Here is a 24,159-nt window from a genome sequence, read left to right on the forward strand (position 1 = left end):
AAAAACGAAGACAGCGCGATGCTTCATCTCTCCAGCCAGCGTTTCAGAGTATTTTCTGGGAGGTTGCCCCGGCCTCAGAATGAAACCGATTATGAAACATGGCGTGTTACTGTGGATTTACTGTTAAATGATTCCTCTGTTTCCGATTTGCAGCGATCGCGCAAAATCTTTGAGAGTCTTCTGCCTCCCGCTGCCGACATGGTCAAGCACTTGAAGCCTGAAACACGGCCTGCAGTCTATCTCCATATTCTGGATTCAGCGTACGGCACTGTGCAAGACGGAGATGAGCTTTATGCTAAATTTATGGATACGTTCCAAGACGCAAATGAAAAGGCATCATCATACCTTCAGCGGCTGCAAGTTGCTCTCAATTTAGCTGTTAAGAGAGGGGGAGTTCCATACGAGGAGACCAATAAACACCTACTCAACCAGTTTTGTAGAGGCTGTTGGGACAATGTCTTAATCTCCGAGCTCCAACTCAGGCAACGTAAGCAAAATCCGCCATCCTTCGCTGAACTATTGCTGCTATTGCGCACAGAAGAGGACCGAGAAGCAGCTAAGACCCTTCGCATGAAGCAGCATCTCGGCCCATCCAAGACAAGAGCCGCAACTCAAGCACAATACGCTTATGCTGGTGGGGAAGATCATGAAAGTACAACACTGGAAAAACTTACAAAGCAACTGGCAGATATACAGAGACAATTGACAGCTTTGATCGCCGCCCAATCAGGAAAAAAACAAGCTGTACCAGCGAAGACACCATCGACTGGTGCTGGTTCCCCACATGCCAAACCTGCTGCTCGACACTACGGTTCTGCACAGTCTGGACCGAGACCCGGTTATTGCTACCAATGTGGTGAAGAGGGGCATATTAAAGCAACATGTGACAGTCCCCCAAATCCTGCTCTGGTCTCATTCAAGAAAAGACAACAGGCAGAGAAGCTGCAGAGATGGAAGAAGTCAAGCACAGGTCATTCTTTAAACTGACCCCAGTTCCTGTTACGGGACGAATTGGAACTGCTTTGGATCAAAAATGTCCCAAGAATCTTACAACTGTTACCTGCACTGAGCTTACTCCTTCTTCTCCAATCACAAAATCATGTCTACCGAAAGGGTTGATTGGATCGAAATGTACAAGTGAAGTCCGCATCGCTGGTCAAGTGTGCTCCTGTTTACTTGATACTGGATCCCAAGTTACAACTGTTCCTGTGGCAGTTTATAATAAATATTTTTCTCAAGAACCTTTGAAGTCTCTCTCTGACCTTCTGCAAGTTGAAGGGGCAGCCGGCCAAACTGTACCCTACCTGGGCTACATTGAAATGATAATTACATTCCCCAAAGATTTTGTGGGTGCAGACACAGAAGTAGCAACACTAGCACTTGTGGTTCCGGATTCCCGTCCAGAGTTTCAATCACAAGTACTGATTGGTATGAATACCCTTGAGCCATTGTACGACCAATATGTGGAAAGAAATCAAGGCACTTTCCAGCCAGAGACACATGGATACAGAGCTGTCCTGCAACTGCTCCAACTGCGGCGCCAACAAACACAGTTGGGCAGCGAAGGTGTTGTGAGGGTTTCAAGTAAAGGATCAGTTACAATTCCCCCAGGACACACGGTTGTGGTTGAGGGCTCCATCCATGGCAACACTCCAACTGCAGGCTGTTGTGTACTCATTGAACATCCCTCATCTCCAGTGGCTGGTGGACTCTGTGTGACAAGTTGTCTCATTACCATTGCAAAGAATACCCCCCATAAAGTTCCCGTCATTCTCAAAAATGAGTCAGAGCAAGAAGTGTCCATTCCATCTCAGAGCACCATTGCAAATCTCGTCATGGCACCTCAAATCTTGTCACATCAAACTTCTCTCTCATCCGAACCCATTGCAAGTTCTTCGCACCATCTGCATTTCGATTTTGTTGACTCACCCATCCCAGAGGAATGGAGAGACAGGATTATAAGCAAACTGAAAGAAATACTGGAGGTCTTCTCTTGTCACGATCTGGATTTTGGAAGAACTGGACAAGTCAAACACCACATCAAACTGAATGACGAGACACCATTCAAGCAGCGCCCAAGGCCAATACATCCACAGGATATAGAGGCAGTTCGACAACATCTGCGAGATCTTCTAAAACCGGGAGTAATCAGAGAGTCCGATTCTCCTTTTGCCTCGCCTATTGTAGTTGTGCGCAAGAAAAATGGTGATGTCCGTCTGTGTATTGACTACAGAAAGCTAAACCTCCAAACCATTAAAGACGCCTATGCCCTCCCCAACCTGGAGGAATCATTTTCAGCGTTGACTGGCTCAAGATGGTTTAGCGTGCTGGATCTCAAGTCTGGTTATTACCAGATTGAGATGAATGAAGCGGATAAAGCAAAAACTGCCTTTGTTACCCCGTTAGGATTCTGGGAGTTTAATCGCATGCCGCAAGGCGTTACCAATGCTCCCTCAACTTTTCAGCGCCTCATGGAAAAGTGCATGACAGATCTTCACTTGAAAGAAGTTCTTGTGTTCCTCGATGATTTGATTGTCTTTTCACAAACCCTGGAGGAGCATGAAAAGCGCCTGCTAAGAGTCCTTAACCGATTGAAGGAATATGGCCTCAAGTTATCCCTGGAGAAGTGCAAGTTCTTCCAAACCTCTGTACGGTACCTGGGTCATGTGGTGTCTGAGGAAGGGGTGAAGACTGATCCAGAGAAGATTTCTGCCTTAAAGACCTGGCCAATTCCACGCACCCTGAAGGAGCTAAAATCATTTTTAGGATTTGCTGGTTACTACCGAAGGTTCATCCGGGGATATTCCGCAGTAGCCAAGCCACTGAATGACTTGACAAGGGGCAATACACCACCCCGTAGGACTGGACAGAAAGGGTCCAATTTCAAGTCACACGGCTCGAAACATACACCTTTTGGAGGAAGGTGGTCGTCAGAATGTCAGAGTGCCTTTGAAACCCTGATTCAGCACCTAACTACTGCACCTGTTCTGGGGTTTGCAGACCCGAAGAAGCCATACATCTTACATACAGATGCGAGTGCCATAGGTCTCGGTGCAGCTCTTTATCAAGAGCAAGATGGTAATTTGAGAGCCATCGCGTATGCTAGTCGTGGGTTATCCACAAGTGAGTCGCGATATCCTGCTCATAAACTCGAATTTCTAGCATTGAAATGGAGCATTACAGCCAAATTTCATGATTATCTGTATGGTGCTAATTTTGTTGTGGTTACAGACAACAACCCATTGACATACATCCTGACATCTGCTAAACTTGATGCTGCCAGTCACCGTTGGCTTGCTGCACTTTCAACATACACTTTCACGCTTCAGTATCGGACTGGCAAGCAAAACCTTGACGCTGATGCGCTGTCACGCCGTTCCCATGATTCATCTCTTGATACTTCCTCTGATCTAGATCTCGTCCGTCAGTTCACCGATGGGCACAGCAGTGAACCAGGATATGAAATTTCCCCAGAAGTCGTCGCGGCCATTTGCCAAAGTCGTCTTGTGAAAAACTGCAATTCAACCAGTTCTACCGATTACCCTCCCATCACACTGGTTGAGTCCATGACCACCTCTGCCAAAGCCATCCCTGAGAGTTATCTGGACGAAAATCAGCATGGGTTGCTGGTTGTGCCAGCCTTGTCTATTGAGGAAATCAGGGAGAAACAGAGATCTGATCAATCCATCCGAGAGGTCATTCACCAGTTGGAAACGGGAGAGCATGTACCCCCAACAGTGAGACACGGGCTTCCCGAATTGGCCTTGCTTCTTCGAGAATTGAACCGCCTGCAATTGGTGGATGGTGTCCTCTACAGAAGAAGGAAAGATGGAGATGAAGAACTTTTCCAGCTCATTTTACCTGAAGAGTTGAGGGCTTTGGTTCTGAAAAGTCTTCATAATGACATGGGACACCTAGGTGTTGAGCGAACACTAGACCTCGTACGCTCTAGATTTTTTTGGCCACATATGTCAGTTGATGTAGCAACCAAAATCAGGACTTGCGACCGGTGTGTCCGACGAAAATCCCCACCAGAGAGAGCCGCACCCTTGGTTAATATCACCACCACTCGGCCACTTGAGTTGGTGTGTATGGATTTTCTATCTCTAGAACCTGACCAGAGTAACACCAAAGACATACTTGTTCTTACAGATCACTTTACTAAGTTTGCTGTGGCTCTACCTACCCCTAATCAAAAAGCACATACCGTTGCACGTTACTTATGGGACCACTTCATAGTTTACTACGGCATACCCGAGAAACTTCATACTGATCAGGGACCAGACTTTGAGTCTAAGCTCATAAAAGAACTCTGTGAGATTGCTGGTATTAAGAAGACAAGAACTACTCCGTATCATCCACGAGGGAACCCGGTAGAGCGCTTTAACCGAACTCTATTAAGTATGCTCGGAACCTTGGAGCCCAAGCAGAAGAAGCGATGGAAAGAATATGTGAAACCACTCTGCCATGCGTACAATTGTACCAAGAATGATGTAACTGGCTATACACCCTATGAATTAATGTTCGGTCGCTCACCCCGCCTTCCAGTCGATCTTGCTTTTAGTCTTCCAGTCCGAGGAAAGCTGTCAAGGTCACATTCCCAGTATGTTGAGCATTTATGTTCCCGGCTCGAGCAAAGTTTCAAGCTTGCTGCTAGATATGTGCAGAAATCTGCAGAACACAATAAAAGAAGATTTGATAAACGAGTTACCCCATCTAGTTTGGACGTTGGTGGTCGTGTTTTAGTTCGCAATGTGAAACTGCGAGGAAAGCACAAACTTGAGGATAAGTGGGAGCGTGAGGTATATGTCGTTCTCAGCCGTGCTGGTGACCTTCCAGTATATACAGTGAGACTAGAAAGGGATGACAAGGCTCCAACTCGAACTCTTCACCGTGATCTTCTACTGCCCTGTGAGTCTCTTCCGAGTGATACTTTCCAAAAGTCTCCTGAGGCAACGCCTCCTCGCAGGCCAGTGACCCGAAGCCAGCAGCAAGAGACACCACTTAGTGAGAATCATGACAATTCTGAAGATGAAGATGATTGCCAATTACCTCTATTTGCAAACCTTTCACCTGGAACCTTAACTGTTGAAAAAAACATCCTACCATCACTTGACAATGCTCCAGAGTGTATACTTACTGAACCTGTGAAACCTTACTTACCTGATCTAGGGAAGTCCTCTGCCAATCCAGCCACATCGCCGCCTCCATCTGTGGGAGAAGATCATCAACACTTACCTGCATCCAATGAGCCTGTTATCTTTTCAGCTGAAGAACCTGAAATTGGAGAACAAGATAAAATGGATGGAGAAACGGAGAAGAGTGGCCAAGCAGAGACCTCCCCAGAGTCTACCAACCCTGCCCTTACCCAATCGGTTGTGTTTGACTCTGAGGTTCTTAATGCGCCTGATGTTGAACCTCATGCTATTCGTCGTTCTTCAAGACAGCGACAACCCCCTAAGCGATTTGGTTATTCCATGTTGGGTAATCCTTTTATTTCAGTTGTTCAGACGCTTTTCCATAGTCTAGGAGATGCCTATGGTGAAATACTTGGTACCACCCCTGCAGGGAACTCTAGCTTAGAACTACCCGTTCACATTATATAGTATGCACACGGAGGTGCACTATCTTAAGGGGGGAGGGTGTAACGCAGGTGCCAAATTTATACCTTTTTGTATTTGACTGGTATGCTCTTGCTTACTAGTTACTCTTTGAGCGCTGTGCGTGCTTCCTGGTCACGTGACTGCCGCGGTCCAATTAGCTGGGCTTATAAGCCGGTAGCAGGAAGTTGCCAGCTGACAGATCGATTGTTTGCTCGAGGTAGGTTTTTAATCCTCGTTTTTACCTGGAATATTGTGCTAAGTATAAACTAAAATGCCTAATTTGTAACTTTATAGAGCCGACTACCAGCGCCGGAGTTTTTTTTCTCTCTCTCATTAAGCTGTTGGTGAGTCCATATTTATGAACATAGCACAGTTAGCATTTATCCCTCTTCGATTGTTTTCATTGCAACAGTCTTTGTAGCATATTATCAATCGTCTGTATACAAGGTTTATGATTTAAACCTTTTGATAACTATTTGTGTGTTAAATGTACTTTTAAATGTGTTTTGATAATAAGCATGTTTAGTGCACTGATGCTGCTAATAGTTATTTTGACATTTTATTGCATATTGTGATTTTGATGTTATTGATTTATATTGTACAATATGGAGGAGGAAGATATGTTGTGTACACATGGATTTAAAAGAATGTTCCTGGCTCTTACACAGGCCAGGCTTTTCTTGTTTTGATGGCGAGCTAAAGAAAGGAGCATCTAGTCCAAGGAGTATTCTCCCCACCACCTGTTCGGTTTGGGCGGGTAGGAGGCTCTCGAGCCGACCCTTTACATTTTTTTTCCATCTTTAACCTGCAGTACACGAGCTGTACTGCCATCCTTTTTTTTCTAAGAACTCTAAGTCTGAACTGAGATTTATTCAGATCCCGAAATATTAATTAATGAAATTTGAATTGTATGTATGTATATAGTCACTGTTTTCCCGATTTATTTCATGTTGAATGGCCATTCAACTTATTGTGTGTATATATCTGCTGTCCCTCAAAAATGGTTTAAATACACGGTGTCAACCAAACTACAGTTTAAGCTCTGCCTTCTCTCTCCAAGTCGAAACCCTAGACTTCTGTTCTGAGCCCATAAAACCCCGTATATACAGTATTGCATTAAATTTGTAGTACGTATAGGTTACACTTGACTTGGTGAATTCTAGCTGTAAATATACTCCTCCCCTCTTAGCCACGCCCCCCACCCACCACTTCCCAAAATCGTAGGTGTCAAGGTTGGCAAGTATGCTTCTCCAGGTTAGGAGTCCTTAATTTTTTTGACCTAGGCTCCTCTGGGTACTGCAGAGCTGTTAAATGACGCTCGCTTGTAATAAAGCAACTTTTTGTTCAGCAAAGCGTCTCCGGCGTCTCTTTTGATCCAGCCACACTGCCGTGTCGCTCTTCTGTCCGGGAGGGGGTGACAAGACCAGAAATACACTTCCCCGTAAAATGTTGTAAAAAAAAACATTTTACAGTACAATTTTGCAAATGTAAAGTTTTTACTGTAAAATCGACAGTCAACTTAAAACAATTTATATAATTAATAATGAAATCCAAAGGCAAATTCATACATTATTCGCTGTTACAAGCGGCCCTCTGATGGCAGCCATAACTGCGACGTGGCCCTCAATGAAAACCAATTTGACATCCCTGGTCTATAAAGTCAATCTGAATCAAAATCTGTTCATAAACTTGAGACATCTTTACCGCTTATCATTATCGCCTTGCAGGAGACTATCCCAGCTTGCCTGGGGTGAAAGTGGGACAACTCACCTGTCAATTACATGGAGCAGTGTTTAACCATAGGGCCAGAGCGCATTGAGCAGCGCCCTCTGGAGAGCCGGCAAAAAATGTTTCTCAGCTGTGGTCCGCAGTGATTATAAGTTGTGATACACTTTTCCACCACTTGTGGCAGTAATGACAATATCAAACAGATCAAACCTGGTGCTAAATTCACAGTAGTTTCTTAAGCGCAAAAATTATGACCAAAATGGAGAATCTGTCTTTAATTTCATTATCAATTTAGTTAAATATACACATTATAAATTTTGTTTATTTTAATGTAAATTGACTTTCCGTCAGTTCTTTTTTTGTCCCTTCTTATGCAGTACGATTAACAGTGTTTTTTTTCTTCTTCTAAACAACCTAACCTAAGCTTAGAGTTAAGTGTTAAATAATTATTATTTGCCATTAACACATTGTTTCATATCATTTGAGAAGGTTTTAAACTGTAAGTAGGTTAGACATTATTATTGAAAATGATTAAAATCAAGAATAAGATGACTAATTTAGTGGTATTATTTTTAAGTGGCCCCCGGGCACCTCTGTAGAGGAAAAGTCAGGCCCTGAAATCAAAAAGGTTAAGAACCATTGGCGTTGTTAGGCATATTTTAGGGGGGCTCAAGTCCCCCTAAAATATTCTTAAGCCCCCCTAAATAATTTTTTTATTTTTTTACAAATCTTCATTATAAAGTGGCCCGAATATGAGTTTAAATAAATAATCATATAACCTGTTATTAATCACTCAGTTTCCCCTCACTTCGTAGCGTAAGGTAGAGAGCCCCTTTAGTGCGTCGGTATCCAATCCATTCCACTTGTTCATATAGAAAATGCTCACATCACTGAAATTCCAGTCCGCATTTTCTCTGCGACCTTGCTTGCGGTCCTGCAGGTGTACGAAGCACATTATCTTCCTTTACAATGAGTGAAGCTGCACAAAACCTTGTGTGTGCAATTGTAAATAATTTAGTTTTTAAGTTTTGTGTTTCTTGTAGAATCTATATAAAGTAATATACATTAGCCTATTGTTAAAATAATGAAAAAAACATCATTAAATATATTTATTTTATTGTATTGTTACATTAATAGCTGTTGTATTATTATAGGATGGCTTGTTAAACATTTCATAGGATTTTCAGAGGGAGGAAAAACCAAGACATTTAATATAAAATGCAAAATGAATAAATACATAAAAAGAAAAAGAAAAAAAATGGTTAAAGGCCATCGTCCCGGGGAGCATTTCATTTTGTCCCGTGCATTTAAAAAAAAAAAAATAATAACTATGAATAATTTCTAAGTCTTTGTTTGCCGTTTGTGAAGTTTTGTGCTTGTGCGTAACGTTCGCTTCCATCCTGTGCATCTCCTGGGGGCTAAGCCCCCCCCTGTCCTTAAAAGCTAGTGACGCCCATGTTAAGAACCCTGGTGTGTGGAGAAAAAAATTCTAACATTTGTGTGTTAAAATGAATGCAAATAAATTGACGCATAACCATGTAAACTTTAATATTGTAAATGGACAGTTAGACAGTATACATATAAAAGGTCAATAAAAAAAAATGCAGTTACTGAAAGCATCAAAGAAAATGCTGCCACTTTTGTCCAAATGTGAGAAGAAGAAAAAAGACATAAAGAAGGTGTGGGGAATAATGTAGTCTGTGGTTACTTCTGGCATAAAGAAAGCAAGCAAACAAAGCAAAATCATCACAGTAAAGTAATATGTACACAATAAATGTTATCGAGCATGACTGGATGCAAATAGTAATATTTATTTACCTGCTAAAATCCTTTTAGCGTCTTGTTTGAAATGCAGCAACAGTTTGGAAAAATATAGTTAGATCCTGGTTTCATATAAGAGTCACTCAAGAAAACTACATGAAGCTGTCTCATATTCCATATAATATTACTATAATTTTAAGAAAATAAGACATGACACATCTGGGTAAGAAATACAAGAGCTTTGAAGGACTGAAAATATTCTATTTGACATCTAAGACTTGTTAGGTGTGAGCATAGGTCGTCCAAGACCTGGAACACAGTTAAGTCCACGAACCTCATGACAAATCAAAAGGGGAACTGCGAAAAAAAGCAAGCGTCTTTTTGTGTTGTTCTCGCCGTTTCCGGGACCCAAATGGCTGTCAAAGTGTACCAACTTGTCGGAATACCTACTCAGACTTCTTCTGTCCGGGTGAGAGGCATGATTTATGATCTACAATAAACTTCCAGGGAGCAAGGAATTGAGGAAACACCTCGCCAGTCGATCATGTTGAAATTGTACACAGTTTTGTGATCACAGCGCCGTTATAAATAGTTCATCTGCGTTAGCACTTATAATAACAATATCACTAATACTTGGTTTATATTTAAATCACCAAATGTAAATGGAGTATTGTTGGCACACTGAATGGTTATTTATTTGATTTTATGGGCGAAATAAAGGACCTCCCATCAGCTCTGCTGGCAGAGGACTTATATTTACTTTTATTTGAGAGTTAGAATGCACTAGAAAATATACATCCGTCATCATATCTTTCATAATGATTGTGAATGATAGGCATAATTCCGAAAAAGTGCAGTTCTCCTTTAAGCGGGAGTTAACATAAGCTTATTTTGCACTGAACTGGAAGTGAGTGTGTGTAATTAGAAGTTATGTTGCTTAGTGAATATGATGAAGTTAACAATACAACACATGTCGACGTATATCAGTCCCTCCAACAGCTTGCAAGCTTTTTTGTGATTGTTGTAGCCTAAAATGCCTTAATTAGTTTCTTTAAAATTGTATGAACTTCTTATTTTTATGAATTTGTTATCAATGTGTTCCTTGTAACCTTAACCTAAAATAGTATAGGATTGCAACAGAAATTGGAAAACAAATAGTGCATTGATGTTTTACTCGTTATACAGCTCATACCTAAAAGTAGACACTAGATGGCAGTAAAAGCACGTACTCAGATCTCAATGTCAAATTACTGTACTCTTTTTAATAATTGTAACTAATAATTCATTACAATTACAGAAAGAAACACCACCAAAGGCTTCCTTATTCTTTGTACTCTGTCGTGTGCAAGTTGCAGTTATTCTCCGTGTATGTTTTACACTTGAAAGAAGCGAACTGTTCTATAGTTGATCTATAGCGCTCATTTTTGTTGGGTAAATGAGAGATGATTAGAGATTATCATCACACTTCAACATCTCTAACATGTAAATACTGCCTCTTAGCAAGGTCAGTATTGCAAATGAAAGAAATATGTTCTTAATTGTCTAAGCCTGGATAAATAATGTTAAATAAATATATAAATACATGTAAATTAGGAAGTTAATGTTTATATACTATGTTACCCAGAAGGCTTAGCACTGTAGACAGTAACAGGAAGTAGTTCTGGGCTATGCAGGAGGACAACAGTTGTGTTGTTTGGTCAATAAAGAGTTAAACGTTTTTGTTTCCCGCATAATTTGTAAGAAATTGGTTTTAATTTGCATTAATTGGTGCCATCGCAAATTTTTGAAGGGACTGATAAACCATTTTTCATAGAAATTAGTCTTTTGGGGTTCACATTTGTTGACTTAAGCGTGCACTTAAGCAGATCAGGCTGTAAACATAAGCGTGTTCTACTGTATTTGACAGATAAGGCTATTCTATATTCAAGGAAGACCTTGACAACACTCCCCAGTTACACAACATTTTTCTGCGCCATGTGAAAGTTTTGCATAATACCGTAAAAGCGCTGCAAAGGCAATGTCCTTGAGGCCCACTTTCAGTTTAAATCACACATAACACAACATCTTTTATTCTTGCATTTCCTGTCTGTGCTTTGTCTTGAAGCCAAGGGGAGAAACGACATGGCAGAGAGACCCGAAGCAGAAAACAGTCAAATTTGAATTTGATTTGATGGCATTTTTGGACTAAAACAATTGAAAATAAATTGTTCAATAATCGATTTGTTTCGTGCAAAAAAACACATTTCACGATCTGCAAACCTTCCGTAATGGGATTCGAACCCAGTGAACTGTTAACAAGACCTAGTGTAGCACTAACAGCGCTTCACAGGGGACAGTAAGAATGTTTTAGGAAGCTTGCTATTATGTTCTTTTCAGTAACAGAGCAGGATGGGGCTAGGAACATGTTTGCGGTAAAATTACATATGCAGCGATTATTCATAATGTTTGTTTGTCCTGTAACGCTTAGTTGTTATTTTTTCTTCCCTGCGTGCTTTGTGGCTCTGCTTTCTAGGGGTGTGCTTTCCAGCCGGAAGGCCAAATAGTTGCAATTTTTGGTTATTATTAATATTATTGTTCTTGAATACTTTGTTTTTTGCAGTAGCTTTGAATATTTTTGGCCAACATTCACAACTCTCATGTCTACTTCCAAATTGAATCTTTGGTGAACTCGCACTTTGACTACTGAGAAAATACACAGCACATATTTTGTATGTTGTCAGCTTGCTAACCGACAAAACTAAACCTGATAGTGTGTGATTTTTTGTAACTATTTCAAGCAGACTACTGTAGCCATGGCGGAGTAATGGTACAGGTATTTGTAACCGTATTCTTCCATATTCCACACGGGACAGGAAGTGTTTATTTTTTTCCCTTACACTACCCAAAATGGACTATGTGGTTAAGACCGAGGTACGTACCGAAGCGTGACGACAACGTACATAACACCCCTAGTGGTCATATGTTTTGTCACGTCAACGTTTTGTCATGTCATGTGACCGCGGCTCTTCAAACACCCTCTCACAAGTACGATACGCTGTACAACACATGGACATAGTGTAGAACTTAAGGTAGTAGTAGTACTTCTTTGTACTCCGAGTAGTATTACTACATGTGTATAAATTGTGTTGGGAACTATAAGGACAACATTTGACAAGAAAGTCACCAAAATAACAAAGATGAGGGCTGACGTGCATGTTAGTTTTAAAATATCAAACAGAAAAATGCTATGGAGAGTAACAATATTCACGTGTGTTTGTGTGTATGTACCCGAAAATAAATTCACTCTTCAAAAGATTTTTCCTTTCTTCTTGTTCTTCTCCATTGTCCTACAGGAGAAAAAGACAACACTTGATTACGATATATGATTATTCAATATACTATTAAACACACTTAAAGAGGTATTTGTGGTGTACAGCATATACTGAGGTAAGGGCTACACTGCAGTTGTCAAAATACTTCCTTTTATTCGATCTAAGGATGTTCTGATTAAACTTTTGCCACTTCTGATTCAAGTCCATATTAAGTATTGGCCGATCCAGATATTGATCCCATACGATATCAGCACAAATCATACATACTTTTACAAACCCCGTTTCCATGAGTTGGGAAATTGTGTTAGATGTAAATATAAACGGAATACAATGATTTGCAAATCATTTTCAACCCAGATTCAGTTGAATATGCTACGAAGACAACATATTTGATGTTCAAACTGATAAACATTTTTTTTTTGTTGCAAATAATCATTAACTTAAGAATTTGATGCCAGCAACACGTGACAAAGAAGTTGGGAAAGGTGGCAATAAATACTGATAAAGTTGAGGAATGCTCATCAAACACTTATTTGGAACATCCCACAGGTGTGCAGGCTAATTTGGAACAGGTGGGTGCCATGATTGGGTATAAAAACAGTATAATGCTCAGTCTTTCACAAGAAAGGATGGGGCGAGGTACACCCCTTTGTCCACAACTGCGTGAGCAAATAGTCAAACAGTTTAAGAACAACGTTTCTCAAAATGCAATTGCAAGAAATTTAGGGATTTCAACATCTACGGTCCATAATATCATCAAAAGGTTCAGAGAATCAAAATGACCGTGACCTTCAATCCCTCAGACGGCACTGTATCAAAAACCGACATCAATCTCTAAAGGATATCACCACATGGGCTCAGGAACACTTCAGAAAACCACTGTCACTAAATACAGTTGGTCGCTACATCTGTAAGTGCAAGTTAAAGTTCTACTATGCAAAGCGAAAGCCATTTATCAACAACATCCAGAAACGCCGCCGGCTTCTCTGGGCCCGAGATCATCTAAGATGGACTGATGCAAAGTGGAAAAGTGTTCTGTGGTCTGACGAGTCCACATTTCAAATTGTTTTTGGAAATATTCGACATTGTGTCATCCGGACCAAAGGGGAAAAGAACCATCCAGACTGTTATCGACGCAAAGTTCAAAAGCCAGCATCTGTGATGGTATGGGGGTGCATTAGTGCCCAAGGCATGGGTAACTTACACATCTGTGAAGGCACCATTAATGCTGAAAGGTACATACAGGTTTTGGAACAACATATGCCATCTAAGCGCCGTATTTTTCATGGACGCCCTTGCTTATTTCAGCAAGACAATGCCAAGCCACATTCAGCACGTGTTACAACAGCGTGGCTTCGTAAAAAAAGAGTGCGAGTACTTTCCTGGTCCGCCTGCAGTCCAGACCTGTCTCCCATCGAAAATGTGTGGCGCATTATGAAGCGTAAAATACGACAGCGGAGACCCCGGACTGTTGAACGACTGAAGCTCTACATAAAACAAGAATGGGAAAGAATTCCACTTTCAAAGCTTCAACAATTAGTTTCCTCAGTTCCCAATCGTTTATTGAGTATTGTTAAAAGAAAATGTGATGTAACACAGTGGTGAACATGCCCTTTCCAAACTACTTTGGCACGTGTTGCAGCCATGAAATTCTAAGTTAATTATTATTTGCACAAAAAAAAAAGTTTATGAGTTTGAACAAAAAATATCTTGTCTTTGTAGTGCAATTCAATGGAATATGGGTTGAAAAGGATTTGCAAATCATTGTATTCCGTTTATATTTACATCCAACACAATTTCCCAACTCATATGGAAACGGGGTTTGTATTTTGTTGTGTAGAATATTAGGCAAAAAGAGAACAACAAAACACTAACTTATTAATTATTAACTGTCTAGAATGGATTTACGTGTTAAAGTGGGGTGTTAATTGTTTTTCCGGCGACACTCAGTGGCCACAATAGTTCGTAAAGTTAAGTTCATGACACATTAAGTTGAATGATGTGGACACGTTTGTTACCGGATATTTTCCAATACCTCTCGTAAAGAGTTGTATTTCCCGCACTCGGCTTGAGGCTTTGGTTTCAGATGCAGGAATAAGTTAGTTGTGCTGCTGCCTTTTTGAAACCAACTTTGCACCGTGCAGTCAGTTGTTTGCGGCACTTTTCTTCTCTTGGGAACAAATGTCTCGCTCTCGTTAGCATTAGCCATGTTTTGCTATGTGAGCCGCTAAGGAAGCAAGGGGACGACGCAAGCTACGGAAGCTTCTGAGGGGCAAAAGGTATGCCGGGGCAAGAGAAGTAAAGAATAGATTTTTTTTAAACAGTCTACAGCAAAAAAATGGAATATATCAAAAAACTGATAAATCGCCCAAGCCCACTACAACTGGACATATGGCTTTGTAATAATTTTTTTACCTCCTGAGTTTTGTTACTTTGCAAAACCTTTCACTATCAAAGCTCACTGTTCGTGCTTCCTGTGTTTAGCTGAGTCGCTCTACGCCCACCGAGACAAAGATTGTGGATGACCGAAAAGAGGGCTCACTGCGTTCAGTCGATTCTACTGGTAAATAAACACACTCAGATGCTGACAGCGATACACAGACTTAGTGCGACCTCTTGCTCCCTGTTTGAAACGAGAGACGAATAAACGCGAGGCTCAACAATTCTGATTGGCCAACATGTCTGTCACTCAAATGCCGGGGGAAAAAAAACCCAAAACCCAAATAACTCAGCCTCTTGCGGATTTGTAATCGCACTAATTAAAACCTCGATGTCGATTAATCGTGCAGCCCTAATGCACATGCATCCTCCGCTGTTGCACCCATCTGTCGTTAGACTCGAAATGGAAGCGCTAAAAACTACAACAAGGCTGACGGGGAGGTAAAGACGCAGTCAAAGTGGAGGCACGTAAACAAGACTGACCACAAAACCGGCGCTTCCTGAAGAGACAGTCAGAAAGCGGTTTGATGATGGTCTATAAAACATTATCTGTGTAAATTCTGACCAAATAACTACCATTACATGTTAAGTGTTTTATATTTAGAAAAAAAATCATAATACGACCCCTTAAAAGATGACTTTCATACATTAATACTTCAGACAACTAAATTTACTGTAACTTTATGTGACTAAAATGTTGTAAATTTAGTCGACTAAAACAAAATTCATTTAATGAATGGATTAATGGACTAGATTTATGTAGCGTTTTTTTCAAAGTGACTCAAAGCGAATTACACAGAGTACACATAATTTGTTCACATTCACATGTCGATGGTTGAAAGCTACATTTAACAATAATGATAAAAATAAACAGTTCATGCTGGTAAGCTACAGTACATTTGAAGTTATCACCACCAAACAATCATACATTCACACTCACACAGCGATGTGAGCTGCACTGGGAGTAAGGGTGGGTGAAAAGTAATGAGTAAGGTGGCGTAGTACAAAGAACCCTCATGTTTCTGGACAGCAACTCTAAAATTTGAGCCACGTCGCCCCAAATTTGGATGACTACAGTAAAATGAACTTTAGGGTTGGAAAAATATTGTTATGACAGTGTTTTCTATAATATGGATTTTTATTTTAACATTTTTTAGTCATGTTTTGGGACAATTTGTGACAAAAGGACGTTTTCCGCACTGTTCTGCTACTTCGCTGTGCGGGTAAGTGAACAAGGCAGTATAAGAAGTGGCCGTTTTGTTTTTACACATATCACTCAACTAAGTACATGTAGAATATGGCAATAGATTGCCATACTGCAATATTGTATGGTATTGTGACTCAAGTATGGCAAAGTTCTTGCCAATACCCAGCTCGAGTAGAAGTTGTATTATTTTCACAGTGTAGACTCAAGTACAGACAATATAATATACAGTAGGATTATGATTATGAATGTGTTACTGACTTGGAGGCGTCCAGTTTCTGCTGCTCCAAGATTCTCTGCTGAGCTTCCCAGTTGGCTTTCTCGTCTTCATACACTCGTCTCTTTTCTTCCAGTTCTTTGTACTGCGCCTCCAAGTTCCTCTTCATTTGCTCGTGACGCCGCTCCAGCTGAGGATGACATCACCATACAAACACTGATACTGTATCTTCATGCACTCATGTCTACTCAGATCAATGTTGCACACATCTATACATATATGTACACCTTTATGTACTGTAAATAATCAAACATCTACACTTATATCTACACCTTTATGTATTGTAAATAATCAAACATCCACACGTCTATCAACACCTTTATGTACTTTAAATAATCAAACATCTACACGTATATGTACACTTTTATGTACTGTAAACAATTAAACATCTAAACGTATATGTACACTTTTATGTACTGTAAATTATTAAACACCTTTATGTACTGTAAATTATTAAACATCTACACGCATATGTACACCTTATGTACTACAAACAAACATCTATGAGTATATCTACACCTTTATGTACTTTAAATAATTAAAGATCTGCACATATATGTACACTTATGTAAAGTAAATTCTTAAAAATGTACACGTATATGTACACCTTTATGTACTTTAGATAATTAAACATCTGCACATATATGTACACCTTTATGTACTGTAAATATTCAAACATCTCCAAGTACATGTACACAATTGTGTACTTTAAATAAACACCCACAAGTAAAATTACACCTTTATGTACTTTAAATAATTAATGATCTGCACATATATGTACAGTATGTAATGTAAGTTATTAAACATCTACACATATATGTACACCTTTATGTACTGTAAATAATCAAACATCTACAAGTATATCTACACCTTTAGACTTGAATTTCCTTTTATTGTCATTCAAATTTGAACTTTACAGTACAGATAAGAACGAAATTTCCTTGCATTAGCTCGTTGGAGTGCAGGCTATGTACTTTAAATAACTTAAGATCTGCACATATACAGTATGTATTACTTTATGTACGGCAAATAACTGCACATATATGTACACCTTTATGTACTGTAAATAATTAAACATCTGCACATATATGTACACCTTTATGTACTGTAAATAATTAAACATCTGCACATATATGTACACCTTTATGTAATGTAACTAAATATCTACACGTATATGTACTGTAACTAATTAAACATTTACATGTTTAAGTACACGTGTATGTATTGTAAATATTTAAACGTGTACACGTGCATGTATTGTACATAATCAAAGGCGTAAATATACTTGTACTCATTTAAGTATTGTGGATAATCAAACATGTAAACGTATATGTACACGTGTATATACTGTATATAATCAACTAAATATGAACTTGTGTTCATAATCATATACGTACTGTATATTATCAAAAGTGTACATATGTACACATTTAAGTACTGTAAATAAACATGAAAACATATGTACAGTAAATATTCAAAGGTTCACCTCAGCCTCTGAATCCTTCAGTTTCTGCTTCTTTTCCTTCACTTTCATTTCAAAGACTTGTTCCATTTCTGCTTCCATCTTCTTCATCTTCATCACATGTTCTTTTCGCTCCTCCTCCATCTGTGCCAGCGGACTCCTGGAGAAAATGTTTGCATTTATTATATTATATTTTTGTTGTACATATTACCCGTAACTGTCAATGAATTGTAATTGCAAATACCTCAAAGACATAGCAGGTATGTGCAAGATGAGCCAGTAAAAATTGTATTTTAAAATGTAGATGCCATATTTAAGTGTTTATACTTTGACCCTGACAAAGATATGAACATTTATAAATAACAGAAAGCAGCTTGCACGTAAGAATGCTTGTTTAATTCCAGTACGAGGCACACAAACATACAGGGCATTGGCCTAGCGTGAAGCTAACTGGAACTCGCCAACGGCCAAAAACAAGAAAGTCTACGAGTAGCAATGGTCAACTGTTACGTCGAGTAAACCAACACAGGACATGACCGGGAGGGACCGGTCATGACAGTAAGTTTGTAAATACGCAATAATTTGGTGAAAAACAACGCAACTGACTCTGGTAGAAAAAAAATTAGCAAAAATTTGGGGTTAATGGGACAGTTGCATTCTGTAGAACGTTGCGTTATATTGGACCGCGTTACAGCGAACTATGAACGTAGTGTATTGTATTTTCTTGTAGTTGTAGCAGTGTACTTGTAGCTTTATTGTCATTTTAGTACTTGCTGTGGTGTACTTGTAGTTTCTTACAGTAGTGTATTGTAGTTTATTGTAGTCATAGTACTCGTGGTACTGTATTGTGGTTTCTTGTAGTACTTGTGGTAGTGAATGTTGGTTTCTAGTATTTGTAGTACTTTATTGTAGTGTTTTATCAGTGAAGTTGTAGTTTCTTGTAGTTGTAGTACTTTTAGTCACTCTTGTAGCCCATTCTAGTCATGTGCAGGTCTAAAGTCTTGTGTCCAAGGTTAGTTCTTTGGTCTTGTCCATGGAGATGTAGAGGTTAAAATATTGGAGTATTTGTGTATGTATTTTTTACAGACAATGAGTTGCGATTAGGAGTACTTTCTTAAAGGGACAGGAATAATTTGTGTGTTTCATGGAAATATAACTGCTTTGTAATTACAACACTTGTTGGTTGGTCGGTGATCAAATACTAATTTACTCAATGGAACACAAATTATGCTGTAACCTTTGTTTCATGTTTATCAGTAATATGGATTTGTTACAATATAAAAATATTTAACTTGCAAAATCAGCCGAGGACCAAATACTTATTTTCCCCACTTGACCTACTCAATACTCCAGATTGTTAAGTTAGATGTATATTTTGGATGGTATAATCAGATAATTATATGTACAATAAACACATGACTAAGAAAAATCCACAATGCTTACAGTATGTAGACTTCTGTATTTGTTGTTGGCGTCCTGAATCTGGCAGGACTTCAAAGCTATTGGCATTCATAAAGCATATATTCATATTTTCTGTGCCAAGTAATGTGGTGTGTTACACCAGGTTACACATTTTGAGCTGAATCACTTCTTGTTTCTTTAAAGCCCTAATTAATACAAATTGCACAGTATTCCACCATTTCTCCAGCCTGGTGGCAAAGAGGCTGGAACCACTTCAGTTTATCTACTGTATGAGGCCAAACATGGAGTTTAGGATGCATGCTTCTCGTTTGAATACTATTGGTAAGCATCTGCACTCAACACACCTATTTATGGACATTTCATCAGCTTTTAACAGTGTCAATACAAGCATTTTAAGGAACCAACTGTTGGAACTCTATGTGCATCCAGCACTGATTTTATGGATTAAAAGTTTCCTACAGGGTAGGCCACCGCAAGTGTTTGTAAATGGTTTTAAACCCAGCAAAGTGTTTTTAAAGACTGAGCTTCCCCAAGGGTGTGTTTAATCTCCCATCCTCTTCTCTGCATACATCAACAAAATCAGGTGCAGCAGAGAATGAATGACTTTTAAAAAATATGCAGATGATGTGGCTCTGGTGGCACATGTGAATGACAGTAAATCAATGTCTGACAACCGTCAGCCAGTCAACAACCTTATGAGCACCTTTAAGAAAAGCTCCTTATTGCTGGGCTTCACTAAAACACAGGAGCTGTGCTGTGGTAGCGGAGGAACGCTTGTCTCACAGCAGTCTCCACTTTTCCAACCCCTCAGCATTGATAGTCAGCTGGTAAGAGCAGGTGCAGTCCTTCAAATATTTGGGGACGGACATCAACACCTGTTTGTTCTTCACCACACAGGCTGATGCAGAGTATCTAAAAGCTCAGCAGCGCTTCCACATGCTGGGGAACCTCAGGTCTTTCAGCATCACTAAGGACACGCTGACTCCGGTCTACAAATCATTCATAGAATTCATACTAATTTTCAGCATGGGTTCATGTACAACTCACTTACATTCAAACATAAAACGAAACCTTCCCTCGTGATAAAACAGGCCAGTAAAATAGTTGGATCCACTCAAAACTCCCTTACAAATCTCTACAGTCAGGCAGTTACCAGGAAAGCCACCTCCATCTTTCAGGAATCACACACCCACTGCGCTCTTCATTCTAGCAGCTACCATCAGGCCGCTGGTTTTAGGTGTCACTTGCCCGGAAAAACATATATAAAAAACACCTTAATTCCCTCTGCCATCATCACTTTAAACAAAAAGAAATGAACACTGCTGGATTTTCTTTTATATCACTTACATTTTGTGTCCGTTTTGTTATATTTTTCATCGCTTATTGTTCTGCCCTGTAAATGTTCTTCAAACCTGATGATTTTTTGTTTTGTTACCGACAATAAAGGTTATCCATCGATCTAACAATCAAATTATGTTGTGACAGTAAAGTCTCACTTGGTAAGTTGTCCTTTGGTCTTGGTAGTGTCCACTCCATTACAGGTGACGGCTGCAAGTTTCCTACTACGGTAATTCTCATAGTGGACGTTGTTGGTAACGTCCTTCAGATCTTGCATGTGCGTTCTGTTGATGGTGACCATAAAATAATTGTATTATCCCACACCAAAAAATAAGATATTTATAAAAACAGAAGCTTGACATGTCTGCTGGTTGAATATACAATATGCATTGTACATACATATCCTACCTGATTAACATGTTGCGCAAAACAGTGAAGTCGCAATGTTCGCCGTTCTCCACTGGAACACAAGAAACAATAACATTACATTGTCTGCATGAACCTTATTATACAGTTCACTGCCACAAGTCCAAATATCTTCATGGTTTTTTGGATTTACTTCTGCAATCCATGCAAATATAAATCACAAATGAATTTTTTTTTGCAATGTGATACACGCACACGCACACACAAGTAATAATGATAAACATTTCTAACATTAATGCAGCCTATTGGTTAATATTTAGATATGATGGTATATTAGCACATATTAATCGGTGTTTAATTAATGTACATGTTTGGTTAGCGATAGTGATTGTATTAGTATTTGTACTTTCTTGTAGTTGTAATATTGCACTTGTACTTTCTTGGAGTTGTGGTAGGGTACATGTAGTTTCTTGTATTTGTAGATTTTTGTAATTGTAGTACTTGTTGTAGTGTACTCGTTTCTTGTACTTGTAGTACAGGTAATGTACATGTGGTTTTCTTGTTGTTGTAGTACTTTTAATAGTGTATTGTAGTTTGTGATAGTTGTAGTACTTGTAGTATTGTACAATGGTACCTCAACTTAAGAGTGTCCCAATTTAAGAACGTTTTGAGATAAGAGCGGTCTCTCGGCCAATTGAGAGATTTAGTTTGAATTACAAGCATCCCCGCCGCTAGCGAACCCCGTAAAACATTCAGTCCTACTCGCTAGCAATAGCTTATGCTAGAGATAAACATAACTTTGTTTTTCAAGCATGAAAAGTAAGAAAGTGAGTGTCAAAGCAACACTGATTTGAGATACAAGTGTTTTGAGTTAAGAGCTCTGTCAAAGAACCAACTCAGCTCATAAGTTGAGGTACTACTGTACTTGTATTTTGTTGTAGGTGTCGTGATATATTGTAGTTTTAGTTGTAATACTGGAAGTAAGGTACGGTACATGTAGTTTTTTGTAGTTGTAGTACTTGTATTATTCTATTGCAGTTTATTTTAATTTGACTACTTGTCATAGTTTACTTGTAGTTGTAGTACTTGTAGTAGTGAACTTGTAGTACTTTTAGTAGTGTGCTTATAGTTTCTTGTAGTTATAGTATTTTCACTAGTGCACTCATAGTTTCTAGTATTCGTAGTATTGTACTTGGTAGTTTTTTTCTAACTTTTAGAAGTTTACTACAGGCGGTCCTCCAGTTCTGATGTTTTGTGGTTATATATGCACTCCCGTAGGTGTTTAATACAGTACAAAAAAGAAAAAAAAGGTAAGTGCAAAAGAATACAAAGGACGTCAATTTTGTTTGTTTTAGTTGACTCTTTTCTCGTCATGTCTCCCAAGTCTCAGGCAGACTCCTCTGGTGGCAGTGCGCCAAGAAAAGGAAAGTGAAGTAAAATGTTGAGATAGTGTAGAAATCAACATGATTGACAAAGATGGTATCTTTGAAAATGTGAAAGTACCGGTGTCTGTTTTAGTGATGACTAAGCAGCATAATGGCCTTATTATTGACACTTCGTCTCTCCATCCCTTCATGTGTTGTGTGTACAATGTGACTGACATACAGTGGGTGTTCATTTAGCTATCCTGTATATGTAAGTTCTGACCTACACTTAAACTCCAAATACATCTTGGGTTAGGTGCGTTTCACTTTAGAATATGAGAATCCATACTGGTACCAACTGTTGTTACTTTTGTTTATGTGTAAATAAATGTTTTTCATAATAAAATCGTTCTTTTTTATTCAACATTTAACAGTGAGCTAATAACTGTGCTGTCCAGTTGTTATATTTTATTTTCTAACACGTCTAAATATCATTCACAAATATGTATTCATTTCAATTTGTCTTAGGTGTGTTGCTGGAGTCCAGGTGTAGTTTTTGCAATTAAGTTAAGTGTGATAGCCTTTGCTTTTGTTGAGTCCTATGAAGTGTTTGTACTGTAAGTATTGTACTTATTGTACAACCTCTGCTTGACTGTAAAGTGCATCTTAGTTGTAGTTTTCATTACCAAATTTGGAGGCGTTGAAATCATTGTGTAAAAATCGCTAATGCTAATCAGTATCATGTATATGAGTAAAGTGGAGTCTTACTTTTGAGGACTTACTATCAAGCATGCTTGCTTTGTTGGCATGGGAAATGACAACATTACTTAGGGCAGTCCACTACAAATGTGCCTGATTGCCCGCCGAGTGTTTTTATCCACAGCTGAGTCTGCCAAAAGACCTCACATGGAATAAAGGTATCAAAATATGGTACCGTTTGATTTTATGTGATCGATAGGAATTCGGTCAGTACCTGAAAAAGTACCAGAACACATACGTAGACCGAGGACCGCCTGAATTTAACTTTTGTTATAAGTTAGAAAGTTAATGTTACAAAACAACCAACTATAGTTGGTTTGAGACAAACTACATTTCTAACATGCTGATCGTAAATATGAGATGTGTAAACTTTAAATTACATTGAGTAAAAAATAATGAATCTTAATTACACAGACAACAAATGTAACTAATAAGGCTCGTTGTTCCATCAGTAGTTTGATGACAGAATAGTTAGATGATTAGGAGTTTGATCATGGTTAATAATAAGATGGGATTCTGGAAAAGGACTGCATACAGATTGCAGAAGACGATTATATGAAACATAAGGTTATATGATATACAGTATATGGTGATATGTGCACAGTTTGCAGCCTCTTCTTCACTGAAAACGCTGCTCCTTATTGCTCCACTCCACTGGTAGCCACTCATCATCAGGCGAGCAAAAAGGAACACCTTACCATTGATGAAACTTAAGAAGCTCCGCCCCTTGGCCTCCCAAGCCAGCCATTGACCTCCTGTCTCTTCTAGAGGAGGGAGCTCTGACGAAGGGGGAGGGGTATGGTTTTTCAGTTACTGTCTGTGCCCAGCGGGGGCAAAATCTGGGTCTGGAGCGACTGTTTTTTTTTTTACGTTTCAGAAGCCGATTCTGACCCAAATTGGCCCGGATCAACACCATAACCTGCATGGGTCCAGGCTGACTGGCTTAAGAGTGCAGGGGTTATAAGGGGGTGAGGCGGTCGGAGGGCCTATACAGGAGGATCTATGCATTAGCAGCTTGGGGAGGCAAAACTAGAGGATCTCATGGGATCCAATGGGAAAAGCAGGCTAGAAACTACGACTTAGGCAAAAAATACCTGATGAATTGTTCTCAGCGTGTTATCTGTG

General features: G+C 39.3%; 1 protein-coding gene across 2 annotated transcripts in view; it reads right to left on the minus strand.

Moving 5' to 3' along the window:
• Positions 1–8,854: 8,854 nt before the first annotated feature.
• Positions 8,855–24,159, minus strand: part of LOC133575259 (septin-7-like) — a 91,715-nt gene continuing 76,410 nt past the window's right edge. For both annotated transcript variants that reach the window (XM_061927861.1, XM_061927860.1), the window contains exons 9-13: positions 20,954–21,005; positions 20,704–20,829; positions 17,810–17,945; positions 16,308–16,453; positions 8,855–12,418 (exon numbers count right to left, since the gene is read on the minus strand). In XM_061927861.1, coding sequence (XP_061783845.1) covers positions 12,379–12,418; positions 16,308–16,453; positions 17,810–17,945; positions 20,704–20,829; positions 20,954–21,005 — 500 coding nt within the window. In that variant the 3' untranslated portion in view covers positions 8,855–12,378. The remainder of the gene's footprint in view (positions 12,419–16,307; positions 16,454–17,809; positions 17,946–20,703; positions 20,830–20,953; positions 21,006–24,159) is intronic.

The sequence above is a fragment of the Nerophis lumbriciformis genome, linkage group LG35 (assembly GCF_033978685.3).
Source record: "Nerophis lumbriciformis linkage group LG35, RoL_Nlum_v2.1, whole genome shotgun sequence".
In the NCBI taxonomy this organism is placed as follows: Eukaryota; Metazoa; Chordata; class Actinopteri; order Syngnathiformes; family Syngnathidae; genus Nerophis; species Nerophis lumbriciformis.